The sequence below is a fragment of the Rattus norvegicus genome, chromosome 4 (assembly GCF_021556685.1).
Source record: "Rattus norvegicus strain SHRSP/BbbUtx chromosome 4, alternate assembly SHRSP_T2T, whole genome shotgun sequence".
NCBI lineage: Eukaryota > Metazoa > Chordata > Mammalia > Rodentia > Muridae > Rattus > Rattus norvegicus.
The window spans coordinates 51,154,675-51,180,401 of record NC_141537.1 but is presented as its reverse complement, the minus strand read 5'-3'; the positions used below and the strand labels follow the sequence as shown (position 1 = coordinate 51,180,401).

Genomic DNA, 25,727 nt, shown 5'->3' with positions numbered 1-25,727 from the left:
AGTAACATGGCCTGCTACTCGATGTAGGACAAAACACAAACTTGTGAATGAGTGTCTAATCTGTGGTGTAGGAAAAGGTCTTATAAAACAAAATGACAGACACATAAAACCACAACAGGTCTGAGGTCCTATAGGCATTAACTTGTTCATTCATTCTTTTAACACTTCTCGAGCACGTAAGCACTACTTTATTGACATCGGAATAGTGCACGTGATAGATGACAATTTCACTAATCTCTGATAAGACCTCAGATAAAATTTGCACTGGGTACTCTGAGGGCAGAGAGGGATAGCTCCAAGCTCAGCCTTAAGGGTCAGCTCAGGGTCATAGCAGTGGGGTAGAGCACATCCACCTCATTGCCCCTTTCTGTTTCCTCTCCTTTTTTGTTTGTTTGTTGTGTGTTCTTTTTCTCATGCGATAGCTTCAGGCTCCGGCTGCTCCCTGAGTCCATAGATGCCACCTACATCTTGCATCCTCTTTCTTTTGACCATCTTTGGCAGTCCAGTCTCTACTCTCATTATAACTTCACTATTCACAGCAAGCTTCTAGACCTCGCTCTGTCTAGACTCAAAGACAGCGTCTCCAATGCTAAAAATAAATCGTGCTCTCAACTCCCAGTGGTCCATCTCCCAACTAATACGTATCTGCTCTTTCTCAAGCTGTTTATCCCTCAGCTTCCTCCCTGAACTCCTTCCTCCTGCCATAACCAGTTCCTATGGGTCCTGGATCTGCAACCTCAGGAACTCAGCCTCCTTTTCTGTTCTTACTTGGATTGCTCACGCACAGGGCATAGAGTTTTCTGCCTCTCCTGCCTACTCTACTCCAGTGGAGTTTGGTTAAGTCAATACACCATGATTTTATTATTCTTGTTATGCTCTAAGACTTTGATAGCCTCCCTATTGGGTAGTGAAGTTTAACCGGCATCTGGAACTTGCATCAAGCCATTCTATAGCCAAGACGCCATCTGCCAGTTTTAGCTCTTTTACCTACTTCATTAATGTCTTGTTAAGGTGGATTTTCAGATCTCTGGATATACTTTTTTTTTCTTCTCGTTTTCTCTGCTTTTATTCTCGCTCTCTCTTTAAGAATTCTCCTCTAAATACTGTTGTCTAGTCATTACCATTTCCTCTAAACTTATCTCTTGAAACACTATCTCCTGGAACAATATTGACACCAAGAGAAAGGTACTAGGTAATGTTTCTAAGATACTTCTCATGCCAGACGCTGCAGAGTTCTACCCGATGAGTTACATGAAGAATCTTGCATGAACTGATCGGCCTTATCCCCCCCTACAACTCTAATGAGATAGGTCCTATTATTGTCAAATAATTCACGCGAGGAATTGTGACTACAGAGATGTTAGCGGCGTCTCTGATTGGGCATCGCTATTAAATAAAGAATCTGCTGCTCAGATCACAGCAACCCAGTTTAGAGGGCTTATTATTACATACAGCTGTTTTACTCTATGAACACCAAGTTCTCCTGAGTTCTTTGTGGTGTGTGTTGTAGCATGTAAAACACGTTAGATGTGATTGCCGACTTCAACCACGATGGCAGTAAGATGGGACAACTCAAGGTTAAATGAAGCCCAGAGAACTTAGTAACCAGACCAAGGTCGCTGAAGGGTGAGGACAATGGCTGTGATTCAGACAGACCTCAGTGATTTTGATTGCCAAGGCCAATTCTCCACGGGCCTTTTCTCCAGCTTGGAATTCCAACGAAAAATTTATTATGTAAAATTAATCAAAACTACGACATTCTTTGGGTAACCATTCAACTTTCCCATTATTTTAATGAATGCTTATTAAACACAAGCATGGCATGAAATTAGAATGGTGTGTGTGTGTGTGTGAGAGAGAGAGAGAGACAGAGAGAGAGAGAGACAGAGACAGAGAGACAGAGAGACAGAGAGACAGCGAAGCACATCAGTCTAAGGTGGTCCCTGGGAGAGGGAGGGAAGTAGAAGGATGATGAGCTCCTCTGTTTGGAAGGCTTAGATTACAAAGCAGAGGCCTTGATTAAGGGGAGTCAAGTCAGTGGAGAATGTGACACTGTTAGGTTTTGGGTAAATATTTGGGAAGCAATCCTCATGGCTTCCTCTTTTACATTCCTTTGCCTTTTATCCTAATTGGTGAAAAAAGGGGAGGCTCCTTTCTTTTCTTTTCTTTGCTTTTCTTCCGGAGCTGAGGACCGAACCCAGGGCCTTGCACTTGCTAGGCAAGCGCTCCACCACCGAGCTAAATCCCCAACCCTTCTTTTATTTTCGATATAAATTTTTAAGGACATGCCATAGGTTCCTCCAAACTGTCTGTTTCCCTGTACTAGGACTGATTTCAATATTAAGACTTATAAACCAGATTGGTGTAAACAGCTAGCTATTTTTGCTTTGTTTTATTTTTCAAAACAATTTGTTATTTTGAAAGCTGATGTGTCTTTTGGATGGTTCTGAAAACAGTACCTTCAGTAGAACTTCAGTGCTATTCAAGTAAAGTAAAAGTGCCATTATCCAACAGGCCAGTATAAAACAACAATTACAGGGTCTCCTTTCAAAGAGATCCGTGTAACCAGGGTACCCCTGCCATGTTCTACTCCCAAGAAAGACACTGAACCAAACTAAAACTAATAAGCAAACAGGCTACCTACTACAAATTAATGGTGAATGATCATTAATATGACTCTGGTCCTGAATAATTGGTTTAGAGATGCAAAGGGCTAAAACACCAGATTTAAGATGCCAAGTAAGACAGAAAATGTACAACTAAATTTAAGATAAAAAAATGGATAAATGCTTTTATATGAGTCTATCTTGTGCAAAGTTCAGAATGTATATGTACTAAATATGTTATTCATCATTTATGTGAGATTTAAATCAGCAACCTGCATTTTTTTAAAATGAAGCTGGCCATGCTAACTCCAATTAGATCTGTTTCTCCTCTCTTGTGCTAGGGATAAAACCCAGCATGTGTCAGCCATACTACCACTGAGCCCTAGGTTTGATCTTAATAAGTATGAAACTCTCATAGAATAAGAACAGGTCTTCATACTTCTTTTTTCAAAAGATTTATTTTTATGTGTATCAGTGTGTGACGCCCAGTACATGTGTGTGCCATGTGTGTGCCTGGTGCTGCAAAGGTCATAAGAGGTCATTGGAGCCCCAGGAGCTGGAGTTACCAACAGTCGTGAGCTTTCATGGTGCACGGAACCAAGCCCAGCTCCCCTATAAGAGTGGCAAGTGCTCTTAACCATGGAGTTATCTTCCTAGCCCCAGAAACACATATTCCTATGAAGAGATTAAGAGTAATTAAATTCTAATTACGAGGAGAACATTTTCATTTTCTCATAGGTCAGAAATAATTGGGAAAAGAAACTTGGACATGCGGTGATTTTTTTTTTCCAAGTAATTTCAGTAGCGCAAATTCCTTCAATCTTTCAAAGAGAAATTGAAGCTAAATGGAAATTGGTTTGAGGCTTTAGGTAGGTACTGCCCAAGGCTTTAGCGGTAGACTAAATGAAATTCATTTGTTATTGCAGTTCTGCTCCGCTGTTAAGGCAGCCATTAGCGAAGCTGTTTCCGCTCAGGGGGAATGTAAACACACTAACAGACACACACACTTACAGAGTCAACAGCAGCTGAATGCAGCCATCAGCCGCCAGGTCGTCATGTGTGGTGGAAGGCTAATGTTTCTCCTTCCCTGTCAGCACCTGACTCGCAGTCAGGTGCTGGTCAGAAACAAAGCTGGTGGACCGTGGACTCCTTTGAAGAAGTTTGTTAACTTATGCATTCCAGATAATTTGCATAAGGCAATTAAGGTTATGGAAGCATTTCAAACACCTCCTTAAAATATGCAGTGATTGAACCTGCTCTGAACAACTTCTTTCTTGGAAATCAAAGAAATCTTCAACGACCTCTGGGGAGTTTCCTTTCCTCAGTGGCCTTGTTTATAATCAGATCATAAAGCAGAATGGTGGTGGTGGCACACATCTTTAATCCCAGCACTTGGGAGGCAGAGGCAGGTGGATCTCTGAATTTGAGTCCAGCCATGTCTGTGGAGCTACACAGAAATACCGTCTTAAAAAACAAAAACATAATATAACAACCATCTATTTATGCAATAATAATTTGTACAAGCCCTTGGTTTAAAATTTTCTCTGTGGCCGTTGTACATTTTATAGTGACAAAGCTATTCATAAGTTTTCAAGTTAAAATGAGCTACTAGGTAGAATTTATTTTGCCCTTGTTTGGAGTTTTGGGTTGAGAACCTAACAACTTTACTTTTAAATGGAGGCCCCTTGGGTCATTTCCACATGCTCACCAAGCACCAAGTGTTACCCTCACCTTCTCAGAAAATATTCATGACGGTTAGATTTGGATTTCTGGTTACAGAAGAGGAGAAGTAGTGTGCCTGAAGATACACAAGGCTGAGATTAGCATTCGAATACAGTCTGTGTGCAAAGCCTGTGCAGGCTTCACTGCAAGGTACCATTTTAATTCAATGGTGAGGCTACATGGGTCATGCCTAACTGTCCATTGTCTGTTACTCTATCAACTTTATCTTTTAAAAATATCATCTTTATGTTTGGCCAAGACATTTTACCACAGTTACTCTCTGTAATCAAGTCAAAGGAGGAGACAGGGTCTTTTCCCTTCTCCCTCTTTCCCATTGTCCTTTTCCCTTCCTCTTCTTTCTTAATCACACGCACCAAGTTGGCAGCCTGGGATAGGCATTTCAGAGGCAAAGAGGAAAGGGGCAGAAAGATAGAATTTAACTTAATTAACATATTAAATCTATGAATAAATTACTGTGTGAATCTGAAATCAGGGACTATGACACGCCCTCCCCCCCGTAATTTGTTCAAAGGAGGTGATTCTGCTGGGTAGGAAGGGGTACTTAGAACCACATGAACAGTGGGGCAGATGAGGAGTCATGATGGTGCTTGGCAGGTTGAAGCATTTGTTATGGCTGTGCAGAATTGAGAGAACGCAGTGAAGTAAGTCTAGTTGTGAAGTCTTTGTAGGAGTGCCTACATTCCTACTCCTATAGCCTCTAGAGAGCCACTGGCCAGAAAGGGAGCCAGTAAGTATTCCCAGTATGGGATGGAATGACTCACATTAGAGTAGTAGGTAATTAGAGGCATGGTGGTGTGTGCTTGTACAAGAACCCAGGGCCTGTTCTTTGACTATTTCTGATCCTTAAGCAGTGCTGGTGTGTCCGTCTATAATTATGTCCCAAGGAAGCATGTAAGCAGACACATTTGAAAGTGAAAATAGTACCAAAGACTGGACCCCAGGAAAGGTGCCCAAGACTCATAGCTTTGGTGTTGGGCCTTTGAGAGAGGACTGTGAGTGCTCATTGGCCCCTCTGATTGTTTCAGAGATCGAAGAGTAAATGGCTTCAGGTTTGGCATTCTGACTTGTGCTCTCTTCCTGGGTGTTTTGTCATAACAAGCATACAGGACTTTGTTACATACTGTTTCCTAATATGTTTGAGATACTTTTAGTTAGAGATAAGCCTACAGGGACTGCTCCGAGAGTGAGCCTATCTCTATTGACTTAGGGACTGCTCTGAGGGTGTGTAAAGTTTTAAACTAGCGTGCGTGTCGTGCCACCTCATCTCCTCACCTCCGAAGGCTGTTCGTCACTCCTGCTTCATGTGCTGTTGTGTTGAGGAAGGCAACAGTTGTGAGTTGGTTTTTGTTCTCTCATTTGCTTCCATAGCTCTTCTTTTCTGAAATTTTTTTTGGCAAACATCAAGTGATAGCTAGTCATTTAAAATCACGTAGCTCTCAAATGACTTGAGAGAAACCATGTGTATTGCAGAGTCCTAAAACAAGGCCAAATCATGATGGTACAAAATGAGAAAATTAAGTCCTGTACATCAGTGAAGAAACTAATTGACAGATAAACTACTTAGACAAACTCTGTAATGGCCAATGATATTAATTACTAGGTAGTATCATGATCGCAAAACCATTTAGACATTGAATTGTTTAAAGATGGGATACAAATGCTTTTAATCTTTCTAGATAAAAAGTGGTAACAAGCTTTATGTTTGTAGGTTAAGATGAATCTTAGCATCTTAAAAGACAAGAGTACACTACTTGAATTTTATTTAAATGCAGAAATAATTTAGTTGTGCCCCTTCTTTTAAGCAACACACAGAATTACTTTAAAATAAATGGCCATTCTTTTGTTTTCTTTTTTGTTTGTATTTTTTAAATTAAATTAAAAACTATTGCATTTTTTATTTACATTTCAAATGTTATCCCCTTTCCTGGTTCCCCACGTATAAACCCCGTATCCCATCCCCCATTCCCCTTCTTCTATGAGGTTGTTCCCCCCACACACCCATCTCTTCTCGCCTTCCGGCCCAGACATTCCCTACACTGGGGGGTCCAGCCTTGGCAGGACCAAGGGCTTTTCCTCCCATTAAGGCCCAACAAAGCCATCCTCTGCTACATATGCAGCTGGAGTCATGGTTCTGTCCATGTGGACTCTTTGGGTAGTGGTTGAGTCCCTGGGAGCTCTGGTTGGTTGGTATAGCTGTTCTTATGGGGTTGCAAGCCCCTTCAGTTCCTTCAGTCCTTTCTCTAACTCCTCCATTTGGGACCCCATTCTCAGTTCAATGTTTGGCTGCGAGTGTCTGCCTCTGTATTTGTCCTGCTCTTAGGTCTTAAAGCTTTAGAGCTTGGAAACTTCACATTTGCTTAAAATGGTTGCACCCATGAAGACATTGTAGAAACAGAGTGTGCAAGAAGATAGGCATTTTCGTTACGTGATACTTGATTCAAGAATTATTTCCAGCTTAGTATAACTCTGAATGCTTTCAGGGTCTCTCTCAGGTGACACTCTCTTTAAATATTTCACAACTTTAAGTTCCGTCCAGGCATTCGCATCACTGAGTGGGAAGCAGGGACTGAACAATAATGGAACAATTAGACATGTGCTGTTCATAATTAAAATATTTTAATTTCATAAACTTCTTTTCCTAATTAGAAGTACTTGGAAAGAAATTCTGACAACAATTGTCTCATTCCCTGGAGGACATTTAGTAAAGGCACCCAAGGATGCATCTGAGCTGAAGCCTGAGGGTCCAGGACAAAGGAAGGTGCTGGCAGGAAATAGTGGGAGGGATACAGTTGCGACTCCTAGGGGCCCTTGCAGGAAGCAGGGCACTTTTGAGAAACAACGTTAATAGACAGAACAAGTCTAGTGACATTAAGAAGCTGTTGGTGGCAAGGATCAGTGCACATGTGTGTACCCAGCATAACAGTCCTGAATGTCTCATATATGAGAGGCAGCCTGAAGGTTTTTTTTTCCCCCCTTGTAGGTGAGGACTGAACCCAGGGCCTTGCGCTTGCTAGGCAAGTACTCTACCACTGAGCTAACTCCCCAACCCCCTCAGTCTGAAGGTTTTAAACTGAAGAGTGGAGCCCTCTGGCTCATCTGTGTACTTTCAGTGTGGTTTTTTGCTCAGCAACCTGGAGGAAAATGACTGACTGACACTGCCACTCCAGGTTACAGATCCCTTCTTAATGAGAGAAGAGAACATAGGAGAGACTCTTTAGCACTCTCAAGATGCCTTTATTCTTAAACCTATCCATTGTAAGTAAAATTGTAGCAGTCTGAGTATCCATAGTGCAGATGTGATAGCGTAAACATAGCCATCAAGCTAAATCGGCACTAGGAAACCATGCTGGGCTAAGATGTTTCCTAGAGATAGTGAGCACCCAGAGACCTTGCTGGAAAGTACAACGGTAGTTATTTGATGTGCTCTTGGACTTTTCAAGCCTCAGAGAAAAGTTGTTCCAAAGACAGCAGGACGTAGCAGCACTTACCTGTAACCCAGGCTCTCAGAAAGCTAAGGGAGGTGGATTTCAAATTTGAGCCTAGCCTGTGAAACAAACGGAGAATCCCCACTCACAAAACGTCCTGTTAACAGTGAGCTTGTGGAAAGGATTGTGGTAGAACTGGTTAACTTGGCTGAGATCGAGTTTATGCAGGCTGGAAGCTTTGGCTTGAAGGCAACGGAGATGCAGTCCTCAGTTGTCATGTGCTTGTGCACGGACGCCGGTCCCCAAAGCTCATGACTTCCCCACATTGTTCTATTCGAATATTTCCTTGTAATGAAGGTGTATTTTTTTTTGAAATTCACGTGGTTCGGTTCATACTTTTCCTGATATCAACTAGACCAGTGCTTCTCAGTGACCCCCACAACCTGTGTGTATGTGCGCATGCGTGCGTGTGCTAATGAAGAAACACAGATTAGATTAGTAGGCTCAACTAAACATAAAGGTAAAACAATGTGGTTGAAAACCTGCTTCTTGGTAAGTTCTAAAGCTGAGTTTTCATATGTTCATGTTTTCCCTTTAGAATATTGTCCTTTTGGACTACCAGCCTGACCTGCTGCCACTCTTGCATTTGGGAAGGGCTGGCACATCTGGCTGGGCTGGCCTGCTGTCACGCTCTGGATCGTTGAGTCGAGCATTCGGTTGGCTATGTTGCTTAGGTAATGTCTAAGGCAACTTTCTGTTTGCGTGTTGGTGCATAGGTTCTGGGAATAAGGACCCGTGTCTCTCACTCTGAGGAATGGTCCAATAATGTATAGCCATTGCCTTTTCAGAGACCAGGAACGGCCTGTAAATTATCTGAGATCTGGCTGAGCTTGCAGACTTGAGCTGACCTAGCTTAAAGGGGAACAGAAGCCATATACATGGTGACCTCTCTAGCGTGTCCAGCTGTTTTATTGCCTCACCCTTAATGCCTTCTCTCTCATGATATAGGTCACTGACTCCCCACCCCAACCCTAGAGAACTTATAGCACTCAGCCAGACCCACAGAGCCTGGCAGAACTCATTTCTCTGATGAGCCGTTGAAATATCATGTGAATTAAGCATTTACTGATTTGAGACTCACCAACAGCAGCTTTGGAAAATTCGTTGGCTCAGCAAAAAAAGAAAAGAAAAAGAAAACAAAAAGACCTCCAAAAAACAAAACAAAACAAAAAAACAAACAAAAAACAACCACATCAAAAAAAAAAAAAAAAAGAAACCAGTAAAAATAAAATTGTGAAGGGAATATGTGAAGGACACTTTTGAAACAATCGTCGGTACATTCTCAAACATCGAGCATGAACGTGAGAACAGACAAGTCAGTATTCACCTGAGCTTGGATTTCTGCCTATGTGGAGTAGTTACGAGACCTCAGGGGTGTTTCTTCCACCACACTTCCCTAGCTTTTTCCAAAATTAGATTAACCTCACTCTGTTTATGATTGTTCAAACAAAGGACACTCGGTGTTGCCTTTTCCTTGAAAACTAAGTAGGGAGGCATTAGACTAGACTGATGGGCCTGCAGAATGTCCCAGTCCTGGCTCCGTTTCCACTCCATGTTGAGAATGAGCTAAACGGAGGCTGTGTGTGTGTGTGTGTGTGTGTGTGTGTGTGTGTGTGTGTGTTTTAAGCAGCAGCTATTCTTGGTCTGTCAGCATTTCCCTGTGAATTCCTAACAGAAGGGCAAGCCATTCCATTATCTTGTACAAATATTTGGCACTGGAATTCCCTTATTTACTAACTATAAGTAATATAATATTTTTAGACCTCCAGTCACTGAGGGAGGAAAAATAAGCAACTGACATTAAGACACTTAGCACTGAGAGTTTGCAGAGTCCAGTATTTGACAGGAGAGAGACTGGGGTTTATCATTTATCATTTAGCGAACATAGACTTTTAATCAAACTTTTTGTTTGTTCAAAGAGTTGTTCTGTAATAGAGAGAAAAAGTCAAAGGGTCTGTTTTTAAAATATTAAGAATATCCAATAACGCATGTTGCAATTTGAAATTAATTTTACTCGGGAGAATTATGTGAATTTTCCTAAATAAGCAAGTCAGTCATTTGCGGTTCTTAATTATGTCAAATATTTTGTATGTAAAAATCTATTTATAGCTTAAATTATTATAGTATAAATTAGTTATAAATTAAAAGAATTGTCGACTTAAATAACTTTTGTAAGTGTTGATCACTTTTACTTTTTTAAGTCATAGGGTTTGTTGATACTTGCAAATTATTTATTTTCTCACAAAATATATGTAAACATTACACTTTTCTTTTGTTAAAAAAGTCTTTTCTAATTGGTATTTGCGAGAGGACTAGGATGGATAACAGTACCTTATGTTTTGCTGTTGTATACAGTTGCTGTTCATCCGTAGTACACACCACGTAGTCCCTAGTGAATTGGGTGGAATAGTGTTAAGTTTTACACAGGGCACACTTCTGCTATGAGAGACCACGGCAACTAAAACATTCATTTTCTACATTTCTCAATGTCCTCTAGGTTCAGCTAGTTTTAACATTGATTTTGTTGGCAAAGTTCAGTATTGTAATTCCAGTAGATTTTCAAAAGTTAGAAACAAACAATATTTAGAAAGCCAGCTTCTGTAAAAATTAAAAACTATTTAAAATATTTCACATAAAAAGCACATATTGCCTCCTGAGAATTTTTTTTAAATATATTGTTCATAGTAAAGTTAAAAAAAAGTAAAGATATAAAAATAAAATCTCTTTCTTTTTTACTGAGCTTTGGGTATGTCTGATTCTTTCTTATAAAACTGACACGTAACTAAAAGTTAATTAATTTTATTGCCAGAGAGAAGCTAATCTAACTACAGTTGAACATATAAAAAGGAAAGGAATGTGGGGCTGTGTTCTGCTAAGATTTGTTAGTGATTTGACAGAGCAAGTAGGGTTGTTCCTTTCACCAGCCAGAGTGTGACAAAGGAAAAAAACGGACTTCAGTTTTTGTCATTTAAAACATTGATGATTGGAAGTCTTTTATTTTTCTGTAACTGAAAAGGTAATGAGGGATAAATAGCATTTATCCCTAGTTTAAAGGCAAGAAGAGTTTTTTTTTAATGTTCTTATAGAGACATGTTGTGCATGCATGGTGTGTGTGTGTGTGTGTGTGTGTGTGTGTGTGTGTGTGTGTGTGTGTGAGAAGTCAGTAAGAGTCACTCAGGAAAGCTATGGACATATGAATAAAAGATCCAGAATAGAGAGGAGTGATTTCAAATGTTGTCATCTTGACATGACATATGACTTACATTCCGCCGTGTGTGGGGAGGGACTGTGAGGTTGTTGGAAAGGGGATGGGAGGAGGTGGAAATGTTCAAAATACACTATGTGTATGAACTTCTCAAGGAAAAAATTTAAAATATTCCTTAATTTTAAAAGGAATACTGATAGCCTTATAATTTCTGGATAATAAATTCTATATGTAAATCTCTGACATAATACATGATTTGTATATCTATATACATACTAATGTACATCTATGTGTTCATATTTGTGTATAAATATGCTCAATTGTTTGGGTTTCATTTTGATTTATAGGATTTGATTATACTCATATACAGATATATTTCTTTAGTAAATAAATCCAGGTCCAGAATAAAGTTGCCTTTATTATAGCATCTTGGGCTTCATAGTTTTGTTATCCAAATGAACAGTTGGGGGAGATATTCTAACTCATACTGATTTAGGTAGAATGCATATTGATTTTAAGGAACAGTGTTTCAGAAAACACCTCGATTTTCACTCAACCATATAAACTGTTCTTAAGTACACACTATGCACATTTTGCTAAACCGTTCCTAATTCCAACTATTGAACGCGTATTTAATCAAAGGAAGATGGTACCCCAGCATTTTGGAAAGTTTCTGAATGGCACTCACATCATTTGGCTGACAGCTCAAAGTGCTTCTCAGGTCCTTACAGTTTTCAGTGTTCTGGAATGACCTCTCTCAGGATTGTTCCGTCAATGCAAAGCACACCGAAAGTGCTCTGGTTTCCCAGTCTTTTCTTTTTTAAGCTCCCAGGCTGCAGGGGGGAGATATCCGCTTTAAATTTTTGTCCTCCCTTCTCTCAGAGAGCTCCATGGACATAATTTAAAGAGTTAATTCAGTGCTAAAAGCCCCATGAAATATGGAAGTCCTTCACCCCTGCCTCTGGCCACTCCCTGAGGCAGCTGCTATTAATTGTGCCTCCACAGATTCCTCTTGTCATTTACCTACACATCCCTAAATCACATCTTTATGTAATGTTTCTCATTCTTCTAGGCTTTAGTTTTAAGTCCTGCCCATCGACTTCAGGGAAGGAAGAACTCCTGGTCCTTTCTTGGCTGACCGTTGCTGAATATCTTCTCCTTAGCCCAGTGGCATCATAGTTTTGCTTCGTTCAGTGTTTACATGATTAAAATTATGGACAATCTAGTCACAACTAGGCCACGCAAAATGGCACATTTAAGCTTTCTTCCTAAAGTAATTTTTTAAATATGAACGATACTTTCTTATCATAATCTTTTATCATCAAACTCATTTTTCTTCATATATTGAAATACATTGGACAATTCTGTTCATTTTTCAGATGTCTCAGAATGTTCTAGAAACTGCTCCTGTCCAGGTCTGTTGACCCTCTTGCCATCATGGGAGGATCTTTTACCATTGAGGCATTTCATGTGCTTTCTCTCGTTTTAAATACCCTTCCCTGGATTTCACTCAATCCTTTTTGTTTATCCTCTCATTTTTCACTATGTCATGATAAAGCACATGATTTTTTTTTTTTTAGTGTATATGCCCAAAATACCTTTCCAAATGCTCACACGTTGATTTTGAATGGTGAAGAGTTCCAACTTGGAAATGATCTTTTTGTCAACCTTCCCACTGTCCTTTACCTTAGCATGTTGTGTTCACTTACTTGATTGAATTTTGAAGCTCTGTGGACAGGTGTGCAGATTTGACCTTCCTACCTGGTTGTATTGTACCTGTTGTCCCCTGGTGTGGGACTATCTTAGTATCTCTGTGGCCTCATCTTCTAGTAGAAATGGGGTAGTCACCCAGTCACATGGTATTTGGGGAGGGAATAGTAAAGAGGTCCAATGTTTCCTTGAATGGATTTTCAACCAATCATCTTTTTTTGAGAACCTGTCACTCACAGAAGTGTTTGGAGTTGCCCGTAGTCAATTGGAATCCATTTGTTCTGAGATTTTCCTTTCCCTCGCCATCTATCCTTCCAGCTTTTTCAGAATGACTAGTAGATTTACTCTTCTGCTCTTCTCTCTGTATGCTTACTGCTATGTCATTTCATCTTTTGTTGTCTCTGGGATGATACCTTCATTATTGTTTCAGTGACATTTTAAGAGAGAGAGAGAGAGAGAGAGAGAGAGAGAGAGAGAGAGAGAGAGAGAGAGAGAGAGAGAACAGACAGGCTGGGCATGTGCTTGGTCTGTTTACATTAGGGTGGAATTCTGGTGAAGGAGACATCAGGGAGCCAGACGGTTTCTGTAAATAATTGCCTCTTTAGTAAACTCGTGGATTTGCTATTGCTTATCTACACATACAAAGGAGTGAACTAACCTTTAAAAGGGATTAGCAATGGATGCCCCCTGTTTTTACTGAGGGATACATTTACCCACAACTCACCAAGGACTTAACCATATCCGGTCTTCACCCTTGCCATTTTCCACTCTTCAAGGATGGGATGCCACACCATTCCTTTCCTTGTCAGAAACTTCCAGTGGACAAAGGCTAGTCACTGGTGACATGCTGCCACATTGTGGCCAGCCCCAGGGAGTTTTAAAGAACACGTGGATTTGAATGCATACCCACAGAAGTTGACTTCCCACCCTCCACACCCTGCTGTAGATATTTGGAGGAAAAGTTCCTGTCATATTCTCTCCAGGCAGATATTTTATCAGGGATGTTAGCAGGTAGTCTTTGGAATAACATTCTGCTGTGGGGGTGACTCTCAATGATCTCTAAGGGATGAACAATTCTTGACACGTCTGTCCTCTAATCATAATGACATAATGACAACAGTGTTAGGCTGGTCTGTGCCAGGAGGTGAGCCTAGATATTTTACACATAATGTGTGTCCTAAGAGAGTCTATTATGTGATTTAATAAAGGCTACCATTTAGGGAGCAGTTAAAAAGCAAAGGACAATTATGTCGTTGAATCCTGAGTACGCCACTGGTAAGTAATTCGCATGTTATGAAATAGGAAACTGAGTCCTGCTGGTTTGTGGAAGACCATCAAACTATTAAATTAGTTAGAACCTGAAGCCAGGTCAGTTAGGTCAAGGCCCATGTTTTCCTGTTGCTATAGCATTTTCAAAACAGGTAACAATACAGCTCTACATGTGTGTCTCATGTCCTATTATCGGAAAATCTGAACATGTTAGTAGATGCCTTTTAAAAATTACAGTATTTTGAGGGTAACCCTGGTAAATATAACACAAACTTTAGTTTGGTTAGAGTACAGGGTTTTTAACTATTTTAAGGAACTTTATATCGAATCATTTTACTAAATAACTAAAATGGTAATGGACACAGTTAAATTTGAGTTTCCCTATAAAGCCTCCAACTTCTCTACTTTTTCTCTTTTTAAGTTTCTTTTTAAAATGGTTGGTTACTAGTAGCTCAGGAAGATGGGAAGAGGCACAGTTGTCTCCTCTCTTTAGCTGCAGAAATAGTCTTAAACATTTTCAGCCACGCCGGATTATCCAAGTGTAGTCTACAAAAAAACACATACATACATGAAACAGAGAGGCAGTATTTAAAATACAAACGCGTAGACGGAAATCAAGGGAGTCAGATGTTAACAAGAAACTCACGGTTCGAATTAGCCGGAGGAAACCCAAGGAAGTGCTGAAATTGGTCTTTTGAGTTTGCAAACTAAACTGATCATTATTTCGGCTGATGTTTGTCGAGAACCTGCTGTGTGACAGGTAGGGCTTAGGCACTGGGGATAAAATGATGTTTAAGACTAAGACCCCACCAGCTGAAACTGATGGCCTGGCTGTTTGACTGACACCATAATTTGTGGAGAAGGCAGCCAACTGGTTCGAGAGCACTGGGGCCTAAAATACAGATGACAAGAAAACGCACACACACCGAACAAAGGAGAGGAGCAAAGCCGCCAGGAGCAAAAGATAAAGTGCTGGAAGAAACTGTGTCCCACCATGGACAATAAAGGCTGTGCCGGAAAAAAAGAGAAGACCCGCTGGCATTGCACCGGGTTCCACAAAGCAACACGGTAACCTTGTCACACAAAGCACAGGCTCTGGGAAGTTAGTGAGAGAGCCATGCCCAGTGGGACATTGTATACCTGCTCTTCTAGTGTGTGGGTGGATGGGGCATGGCTGGGAAAGGTTGCACGGACATTCACTCTGTACCGAAGTGGAGCTTCGGCTGGTGCTGGATTCCTTAGCCGGCTTCATTCTCATCATGATCAGATGAGATAAAGATAAGGATTCTCATCATGCATCAGAGGGCTTCAAACTCAGCTCCTCAGTTGAAACAGTGATTGGTTCTCTGCACAACACTCAGTAGGAGACTGTTACAGTCGAGGACTCAGATCTCACCAAAAAGCAAAGCAAAGGGTAGGTCCAGTTGACTTGTATTTTGTCGGGATGGATTTGACACGCAGCGTGTTCTCGGAGTTAGGTGACCTAATGTTTTAGGTTAAAGTAATAATAACTGAGTAGGAATAGCAGACAGGAGCATGTAGCATCCTTTGCAAAAATATTTACTTGAATTAAATTATACATTTAATTTTCTTCAAGAAGCCTGGGAAATGAAATAAGGAGCATTTGCAGCTTCTGGGGAAGGCAAGTCAGTCTTCCTGAGTGTTAATCGGGTAGAGTGATTTCCTTTTTCCATGTGGGATAACTTGTATCAGACGGAACACTGGAATTTTCCGGAGTCAAAGAATGACCAAGTCACAGAAGTTACACTGTCCCCCAGTCAACAATCAGCTGAGTCTTGCAATGAGAGCATGTTTTGAAATCTATGCATTTCACGTGCATGTTTGTTGATGTTTAAGCAGTGATGATGGCACCCCACTATAATGGTCCTTTTAAGAAACTGGATGGAGAAGTTGGAGAGATGGCTCAGCTAGCAAGAGCACTGTGAAGAGGGCCAGGGGGCTCAATTCCCTGCACCAGGTGACTCATGACTACCCATAACACCAGTTCAAGGGAGACTGACACACCCTTCAAATGGGCGCCCCTATTGCCTGCGTACACCCAGACATGTGTGTGCGCATACTTGTGCACACAGACACACACACACACACACACACACACACACACACACACACACACACACACAAAAGAAATTAGACCTGAGAGCATACCCGTTGTCACAGTCTTGTACTCTAGATCTATAGGCTTTGAAGTTGATCATTTATTAGACATATTGCATACATCTGAGTCAGTGCCTATGAACAGGTCCTGGAACCCTTCCCAGGACTCACCAGTGACTCCACAAGTCAGAGAATGAGAATGATCCAGAAATCGTCACGGTTATCACCAAGGCAGAGTCAGGACATTTCCTTTTCCCGTTCAGCACACACAGGTCCCACCCTGTCCATGTTTGCATTTAGTGATATTTTGCTTTTTAAGTGTGGCCTTGGCTGTAATTGTGAGTGGACAGCTGCTTTCAAGAGTTCAGGCTAAGCTAGCCCATAGTGCAATTTTCCTCTGAAGTCTCACTGCTTCCTAGCATCTTTTCTTATCAGAGGCAAGGACACTGGTTAAGCAGAAAACTACTCCACCTTTGATAGCTTTGTCACACAGCAGCGAAGACAGTTTTCATGTTGAGATGCTTCTTAAACATTGAAGAGAACGCTGAGAGAAACTGATGTGGAATACATTGTTCACCAGATTTCTTCTAGCTGGCCTTTCAAGGCTGAAAATCTTCAGTTCAGCCTTAGAAATAACATTTAGATATGAGATCTGGGTCTTGAAGCTGAGCTTCTCTGTGTCTGTATTAAATATGCTGGGAGTAGAAGCACCTGGTGAACTGGGATTCCCGTTAGCAAACACCGCTTTATCTTTTGAACCACGTCTGTTTCTAAGCTGAGTTATTATACAGTTGTACTTTTTGTTTTAATGAAAGAAAAAAAAATGAAGGAAGGAGGTTAAAATTACTATTTTTAAGTCATAAAGAATATTTCACAGAAATAGAAAACTATCATTTTCTACATCTTTGATTACTCTTCTCCTTTTGACAAACTTTGAACAAAGATTCTAAAACCGTCTTTGACAGCCGACAGTCCCGTGTCAGTCAGCTCCTTTCTCTGTCTCCACTCCCATCCTAGTTTGGATGTCCTTTCTGTAAATCTCATGACCTTGCCTTTCTTTCTGTAGATAAAACAGCCAGAGATGTTTTCGTAGTGTGCATCCGATCATGTCAGCCGTTAATGGTTTCTTCACACTTAGAATAAAATGCAAAGTCCTTTCCCCAGCCCATTGTACCTCAAAACATTGCCGGGCGTCGGCAGCTACCGCGTCTCTGTTCTGGTTCCACTGAGTTTTGATGAACTCGCTCACCCACAAAGCGCCTTTATGTCTTCCACGACTGCAGCGATTTTACTTCCTCTTAAAGATCACTTTCATTAAGAGGGTCTTTCGAGATTACAGCCCATGCAGACTCTAAGCACAATCAATTCATTTCGGCTGTTTTCGGTTATTATTCAGCGTGACGAGAATTTATCAGGCACTAACTGTGTGACGGAGAACACATTGAGTGTCTGCTCTTCACAGAGCTTTGATTGGAAGCAAAGAGGCACCAACATCCAGTCCTGCCTTCCAGTCCCATACTGCACAGGAAGTAGAAGACTCCTGAGCTGCCTCAGTTTTGTTCCATTCCTGCTGGCATCAGAGGAGGCAACTCCTTGGAAGTCTGATCCTCCTCTGGTTCTCACTGCTTGCTTCTGCAAGGTTACCTCCACCCGTGGGGGTTGGGAAGGAAGAACACAGGGAACAGATGCGGCAAAGGTCACCTCCTTGAGTCACGTGACCTGCCCTTTACATTTCCTTCCTCATGTGTGAAGTGGGATCACGGTGTTTCAGGAGGCTCTTGATTAAATAAGGAACTTGAGAAATAGAACATTGTTCAAAAGTTACTCTGCTTCTAATAAAAGAATAATTTCCCGCTCCATTCTCAGGTACCTGAGTGCTGAGGTTAAGACTTCTACAGGAATGTGCTTCTTTAGTTTTTAAATAAAGTGTGTGCTTTCACTCCACAGGAGTGCTACTCTGTCCTATTCCTCTGCTTTGGGGAGATACATCTTTCTCTCTCAGTCTATCAATCCAGCTGGCCCAGTGTCTTTCTGCTGCATTGTTAGAAGGCAGTTGTTTCCCATTTGTTAGCAAGGCTACCACAAACATTCAGGTCTACCTCACACGCCCACTCTGCTGTCTTCTAAACTTTCCAACTCACCGCTCAGCCCTCCTCTTTCAAACTAATTATTACCCTGACACCGTTTAACCCGCCACGTCTTTCTTTTACGCAGAAACATTGAGAGATGCCACCTTATTGCCCACATGATGTATTTAAAGTCCATTAGTCAGTCATCTGGTGTGCTCCATGATCCGGCTTTAGTCTGCCTTTCAATTGTGGCCTGTCGTTTCTCTTCCGGGTGTGCGCTTGGTGTGCTTGTCTCTTTTGCTGCTTTGCATTACCGCCCGCCTGACTCTGTGCGTTTGCTTACATCATTTTCCTCTGCCCAATCTTCTCTAATCTCCTTCCCATTCAGGAATACTGACTTTTACTTGCGTTTCTGGTTCTTAATTCTGCATTCAGGTTTGTTACCTGTTTGCCTTTGCGTGCCTCCCAGAGACGCTTCCTACGGTAGAGACCCACCACTCATCTTAATTTAGCTTGAGTACTCGACATCTTGTTCCACATTGCCCTTTTCACAAATGTAAAGAAGCACCCCTCCCCCTGGCCCGGAAGGCGTGAAAATGAACACCAGGGGAAAGGTTAAACTTGCAGAACTCACTTTATCCTTTCTAAGAGGAACTAGGTATAATTTTTCAGAGGTCTTGATTCACCTTTATTAAATTATGCTACATGAGTTATTACTCAGCTCAATAAAACTATTGGTATTTGTAAAAGATTTACCCTACCAGCAGACTAATGGCAAAACACCGACCCATTCAGGTGAGTCCCGATGGTTATCTGTAGCGGCCTCGGGCTTGCAGAAACTCTGTGTGCTCTCTGAAGAGGAGCCCTGTCTTCTTATCATAGATAAACACAACCCCGAGTAACAGTTGCCTTAAGTGGTTTCCTATTAACGGCTTCCTCTCTCTTTCTGCAGTACTTTGGAACTTTACTCGTGATCTTCTGCGTAGAACTGGCTTGTGGCGTGTGGACATACGAGCAGGAAGTTATGGTGAGTTCCCGGTGGGAAGGAATTAAAGTCTGGAACAACATCTAGGTTGACCTTTGAGTCAGGTTCTGGAGAGTGACCGTGGTACGTGATTGTTTCTTTGTATGACCGCATTATACAATAAGGATGAACATCCCTGATTCCCTGGTATTTCTGAAAAAGCACACACACACACACATTTCCAAGTCATAATTTTAAATCTTTATCTTGTGATACTGTGATACATCTTTAATTCCATAGACTGCCTACATGTGGACGTCATGAACTAGGACTAGCCTAAGAGAATTACCCCAGCTTCTGAGTTAGGAAGGAAGGAATTAGCCTGTGCTTGCTGGAGAGTGCCCTAGTGCCTCCTTTAAACTGGATCCTTGCTGACCACAGCTGAAAATGGTGAGGCAGGAAGCTACTGTCTCCTGTTTCTAAGGAGCTGCACCACACCGCACTCTGAGAAGTACGTCGGAAGGCTTGCTGTGTGCTCACCTTGGTATAAAAGCTCACAGCTTGTAATCTGGCTGCTTGAAAAACAGGAGTTAAATCAGGAACAGATAAACCAGTTAAACAACCCCATAACTCCTAAGGAAATAGAAGCAGTCATTAAAGGTCTCCCAACCAAAAAGAGCCCAGGTCCAGACGGGTTTAGTGCAGAATTCTATCAGACCTTCGTAGAAGACCTCATACCAATATTATCCAAACTATTCCACAAAATTGAAACAGATGGATCACTACCGAATTCCTTCTATGAAGCCACAATTACTCTTATACCTAAACCACACAAAGACACAACAAAGAAAGAGAACTTCAGACCAATTTCCCTTATGAATATCGACGCAAAAATACTCAATAAAATTCTGGCAAACTGAATCCAAGAGCACATCAAAACAATCATCCACCATGATCAAGTAGGCTTCATCCCAGGCATGCAGGGATGGTTTAATATACAGAAAACCATCAACGTAATCCATTATATAAACAAACTGAAAGAACAAAACCACATGATCATTTCATTAGATGCTGAGAAAGCATTTGACAAAATTCAACACCCCTTCATGATAAAAGTCCTGGAAAGAATAGGAATTCAAGGCCCATACCTAAACATAGTAAAAGCCATATACAGCAAACCAGTTGCTAACATTAAACTAAATGGAGAGAAACTTGAAGCAATCCCACTAAAATCAGGGACTAGACAAGGCTGCCCACTCTCTCCCTACTTATTCAATATAGTTCTTGAAGTTCTAGCCAGAGCAATCAGACAACAAAAGGAGGTCAAGAGGATACAGATCGGAAAAGAAGAAGTCAAAATATCACTATTTGCAGATGATATGATAGTTTATTTAAGTGATCCCAAAAGTTCCACCAGAGAACTACTAAAGCTGATAAACAACTTCAGCAAAGTGGCTGGGTATAAAATTAACTCAAATAAATCAGTAGCCTTCCTCTACACAAAAGAGAAACAAGCCGAGAAAGAAATTAGGGAAATGACACCCTTCATAATAGACCCAAATAATATAAAGTACCTCGGTGTGACTTTAACCAAGCAAGTAAAAGAGCTGTACAATAAGAACTTCAAGACTCTGAAGAAAGAAATTGAAGAAGTCCTCAGAAGATGGAAAGATCTCCCATGCTCATGGATTGGCAGGATTAATATAGTAAAAATGGCCATTTTACCAAAAGCGATCTACAGATTCAATGCAATCCCCATCAAAATACCAATCCAATTCTTCAAAGAGTTAGCAGAACAATTTGCAAATTCATCTGGAATAACAAAAAACCCAGGATAGCTAAAACTATCCTCAACAATAAAAGGACTTCAGGGGGAATCACTATCCCTGAACTCAAGCAGTATTACAGAGCAATAGTGATAAAAACTGCATGGTATTGGTACAGAGACAGACAGATAGACCAATGGAATAGAATTGAAGACCCAGAAATGAACCCACACACCTATGGTCACTTGATTTTTGACAAAGGAGCCAAAATCATCAAATGGAAAAAAGATAGCATTTTCAGCAAATGGTGCTGGTTCAACTGGAGGTCAACATGTAGAAGAATGCAGATTGATCCATGCTTATCACCCTGTACAAAGCTTAAGTCCAAGTGGATCAAGGACCTCCACATCAAACCTGATACACTCAAACTAATGGAAGAAAAACTAGGGAAGCATCTGGAACACATGGGCACTGGAGAAAATTTCCTGAACAAAACACCAATGGCTTATGCTCTAAGATCAAGAATCGACAAATGGGATCTCATAAAACTGCAAAGCTTCTGTAAGGCAAAGGACAAAACGGCAACCAACAGATTGGGAAAAGATCTTTACCAATCCTACAACAGATAGAGGCCTTATATCCAAAATATACAAAGAACTCAAGAAGTTAGACCGCAGGGAGACAAATAACCCTATTAAAAAATGGGGTTCAGAGCTAAACAGAGAATTCACAGCTGAGGAATGCCGAATGGCTGAGAAACACCTAAAGAAATGTTCAACATCTTTAGTCATAAGGGAAATGCAAATCAAAACAACCCTGAGATTTCACCTCACACCAGTGAGAATGGCTAAGATCAAAAACTCAGGTGCCAACAAATGCTGGCGAGGATGCGGAGAAAGAGGAACACTCCTCCATTGTTGGTGGGATTGCAGACTGGTACAACCATTCTGGAAATCAGTCTGGAGGTTCCTCAGAAAATTGGACATTGAACTGCCTGAGGATCCAGCCATACCTCTCTTGGGCATATACCCAAAAGATGCCCCAACATATAAAAAAGACACGTGCTCCACTATGTTCATTGCAGCCTTATTTATAATAGCCAGAAGCTGGAAAGAACCCAGATGTCCTTCAACAGAGGAATGGATACAGAAAATGTGGTACATCTACACAATGGAATATTACTCAGCTATCAAAAACAATGACTTTATGAAATTCGTAGGCAAATGGTCGGAACTGGAAAATATCATCCTGAGTGAGCTAACCCAATCACAGAAAAACACACATGGTATGCACTCATTGATAAGTGGCTATTAGCCCAAATGCTTGAATTACCCTAGATGCCCAGAACAAATGAAACTCAAGACGGATGATCAAAATGTGAATGCTTCACTCCTTCTCTAAAAGGGGAACAAGAATACCCTTGGCAGGGAATAGAGAGGCAAAGATTAAAACAGACACAGAAGGAACACCCATTCAGAGCCTGCCCCACATGTGGCCCATGCATATACAGCCACCCAATTAGACAAGATGGATGAAGCAAAGAAGTGCAGACCGACAGGAGCCGGATGTAGATCTCTCCTGAGAGACACAGCCAGAATACAGCAAATACAGAGGCGAATGCCAGCAGCAAACCACTGAACTGAGAATAGGACCCCCGTTGAAGGAATCAGAGAAAGAACTGGAAGAGCTTGAAGGGGCTCGAGACCCCATATGTACAACAATGCCAAGCAACCAGAGCTTCCAGGGATTAAGCCACTACCTAAAGAATATACATGGACTGACCCTGGACTCTGACCTCATAGGTAGCAATGAATATCCTAGTAAGAGCACCAGTGGAAGGGGAAGCCCTGGGTCCTGCGAAGACTGAACCCCCAGTGAACTAGATTTTTGGGGGGAGGGCGACAAGGGGGGGGAGCATGGGGAGGGGAACACCCATAAAGAAGGGGAGGGGGGAGGGGGATGTATGCCCGGAAACCGGGAAAGGGAATAACACTCGAAATGTATATAAGAAATACTCAAGTTAATAAAAAAAAAAATGAACTAAAAAAAAAAAAAGAAAAAAAAGAAAAACAGGAGTTCAACCATTTCCCTCTTACTTTGAAGCTAGAGAGACCTTCCTTAGAACAGGAGAGGAGTTTTCCTGGCCTCTCCCACCGGTTGCTTTGTGTTTGATACCAACCCCCACTGCCCACCCCCATCCTCCAGCTCATGCTGGCCCTTGCTTGTGCTGGCTACTGCTTGCTTTGCTCACTTCAGTGGTGAAGTTAAGTACAGTTGTTCCCAGCGTGGAATGGATTTCCACAGCGTGTCTGTGAATGCTGGCTGGTGTCAGTGCCTTAAGGACTCAAGATGTTTCCTCAAAATGGTGCTTTCCAACATTTTTTGCCCTTGGGCTTTTTGGGGAGAATCACAAAGTGATACTTAATCCCCTGCATTCCTGTGTCCCAGATGTGCCTGGCTAGAATGGTGGGCAGGTAGAGGGGCCCTGGGCACCTGAGGAGTTCCTGGTGAATTTTAAACAGTTAAAAACCCAAGGCCTCTCAAGAGAGGGTGGGAATTTTATATTTGTGTGAGAGATAAGCCAGACATTAGGTGTTGGTATTGTTGATAAGTTATTAAAAATTTGGGGGGTGAATCTGTAGTGGTCCGAGACCGTGAGTATTCAGCGGCTACTGCAGACCAATGACGGCTCAGCCTCCTGTGCTAGCATTCATAGCTCTGTGAAGAAATTCATAGTTCCAACCAGGAGGAGTCAGGGGAAGAAGACAGAACCTATGGGAAGTTGAAGAGCCGGGGAAGGTTCTAAGTAGCTCGATATAAATCAAGAATGCACGTGGAAAAACAAAACCATAAACCAAACCAACCAACAATGAAGACAAAAATGACTTCCCTTTAAACTGGAGTTGACTCCATTTTCTTTTTTTCAGTTATATTTCCCTGTTATCCCTACAAACTTTATGTTAGGACATAAAAACAGTAGGAGGGCTCAGATTTTTGCTTTAGCTGCAAGGAATTGATCCTGGTTTTGGTTTTGAAAAATGACCTACATCCCTGGCATGCAAAAAACAGAAGAATCAATCTTAGAAATAACTCTTGGTTCTTTTAATCTTAGCTTTTGGACGTGTTCTACTTGGTGATTAAAATATTTTTGGAAGTGAGTGTCTTTCTATGGATTCCCTTATTTATTTAATTTGGAGACAGGATCTTCATAGCCCAGGCTAGCCTAGAACCCACTCTGTAATGCTGTGTGTCCTCAAATTCATGGCAATCCTCCTGTCTCAACCACCTGAGTGCTGTACTTTTGTCACAAAGCTCCACATCCCATTCGTTTATGGATTTTCTAACTGGATTGTGAATATGCCTTACCGATATATGTTAAATATTTGATAAAGCTGTGGGAAGTTTATGATGAGTTAATTTGTCCTGGAGATGCTTTGATTCTATGAAGCATGAGAACACAAAGGAACTTACATTTGCTTGGTCCCTGTTCCGGTTCCTTTGTCCTGTCCTCAGTGGCTTCAGTCCTAGAGCACTACAAGAACGCACACTCGCTGCCATTGCAGCCACGGCTGGCACACACGTCATTGTTTTGCTTGTGTAAATCTTCCCCATTACATCAGAGGAGGAAGGATGGTTTAAAGTGAAATGTGGAAACCAGCCTTGTAGAAATAAAGTCGCTAAGACTTTTATTGCTTCTGGACTAATAACAATGTAAAAGAAAAGTTAAAGTTTATTATCTGCCAAGTTTCTCGCAGAATCCAACCTTTACATAGAATGGGCTTTGTGCTGTAAGCTGCTTCGTGCAAGCAAGCCCTTCACTGTGTGCTCTGCTTCCTGGCCAGAGCCCAATATGTGCAGCCAGGACCTCAATGGGCCTCTGTTTTCCTGCCACATTTGCTTTCAGATTGATGGTGGCCACGGTGAAGAAACAGCCAGTGTTTGTTTTGGAAAGCAAGAATTTAGTAAAAAAAAATATTCTATTAACTAAGTCAAGAGGCTTGACATCTGTCTGTCCCCCCTTTCTTCTTCTTGTTCCTACATGCTCACCGCCATTCCAATTTAAAAAAAAATCTGTCCATAATATTAACGGTTTCAGATGATATATTTTTGAGAATTTATTTTACTTCCATTCACTTTATGCCCTAACGGATATGAGTTAATAACAATTTATAGTGGGTGGATTGAACTTTGACTAGTTTTCTGAATGGTACTAAACCATATGAATAGAATGTGTTCCCAGGAATTTGATCTTTTTTTTTTTTTGCATTATGTATTTCCAAGTGATCATTAAAAACAAAACAAAATAACTAACAACTACCTGGAAAAGAAATAAGATTGAAGAATTTCTGTGGCCAAGAAAGTTCTTAACTTACTTCTGCTACTGACATTACTATTTTTTTTTCCCCCGGAGATAGCTCTGGCTGTCCTGGAACTTGCTTTATAGACCAGGCTGGCCTGGAGTTTACAAAGATCCACCTGTATCTGCCTCTCAGCTGCTATTACTATTTTTAAATTTAATTTTTAATGGAAAACTTCTGTGCCTATGTATGCTGCGGGCTTATATGCTCAGAGCGTGTACAGGTACAGGCACGCACGGTCAGATGTGGAATCAGAGGAGAACTGGTGTCCTTCTCCATCCATCCCTGCCTTATTCCTTTGAGACAGCATCGCTCACTGAATCTAGAGGTTGGCCTTTTCTGCTAGGTTGGTACCCTTAAGCAACCAGTGCCCCACCGGTCTCTGCCTTCCTTCCCACCTCCTGCAGTCCTTGGTTTACAGGCCATACCCTGCC

The 25,727-nt window shown here is 41.4% G+C and overlaps 1 protein-coding gene across 11 annotated transcripts in view; it reads left to right on the top strand.

Moving 5' to 3' along the window:
* Positions 1–25,727, top strand: part of Tspan12 (tetraspanin 12) — a 78,787-nt gene that overhangs the window by 25,694 nt on the left and 27,366 nt on the right. For all 11 annotated transcript variants that reach the window (XR_015685625.1, NM_001015026.1, XM_087657993.1 and 8 more), the window contains 1 exon segment: positions 19,158–19,232. Coding sequence is in view for 10 of the 11 variants with exons in the window: in NM_001015026.1 (NP_001015026.1) it covers positions 19,158–19,232 (75 nt within the window). In the remaining variant the exon portion in view is untranslated.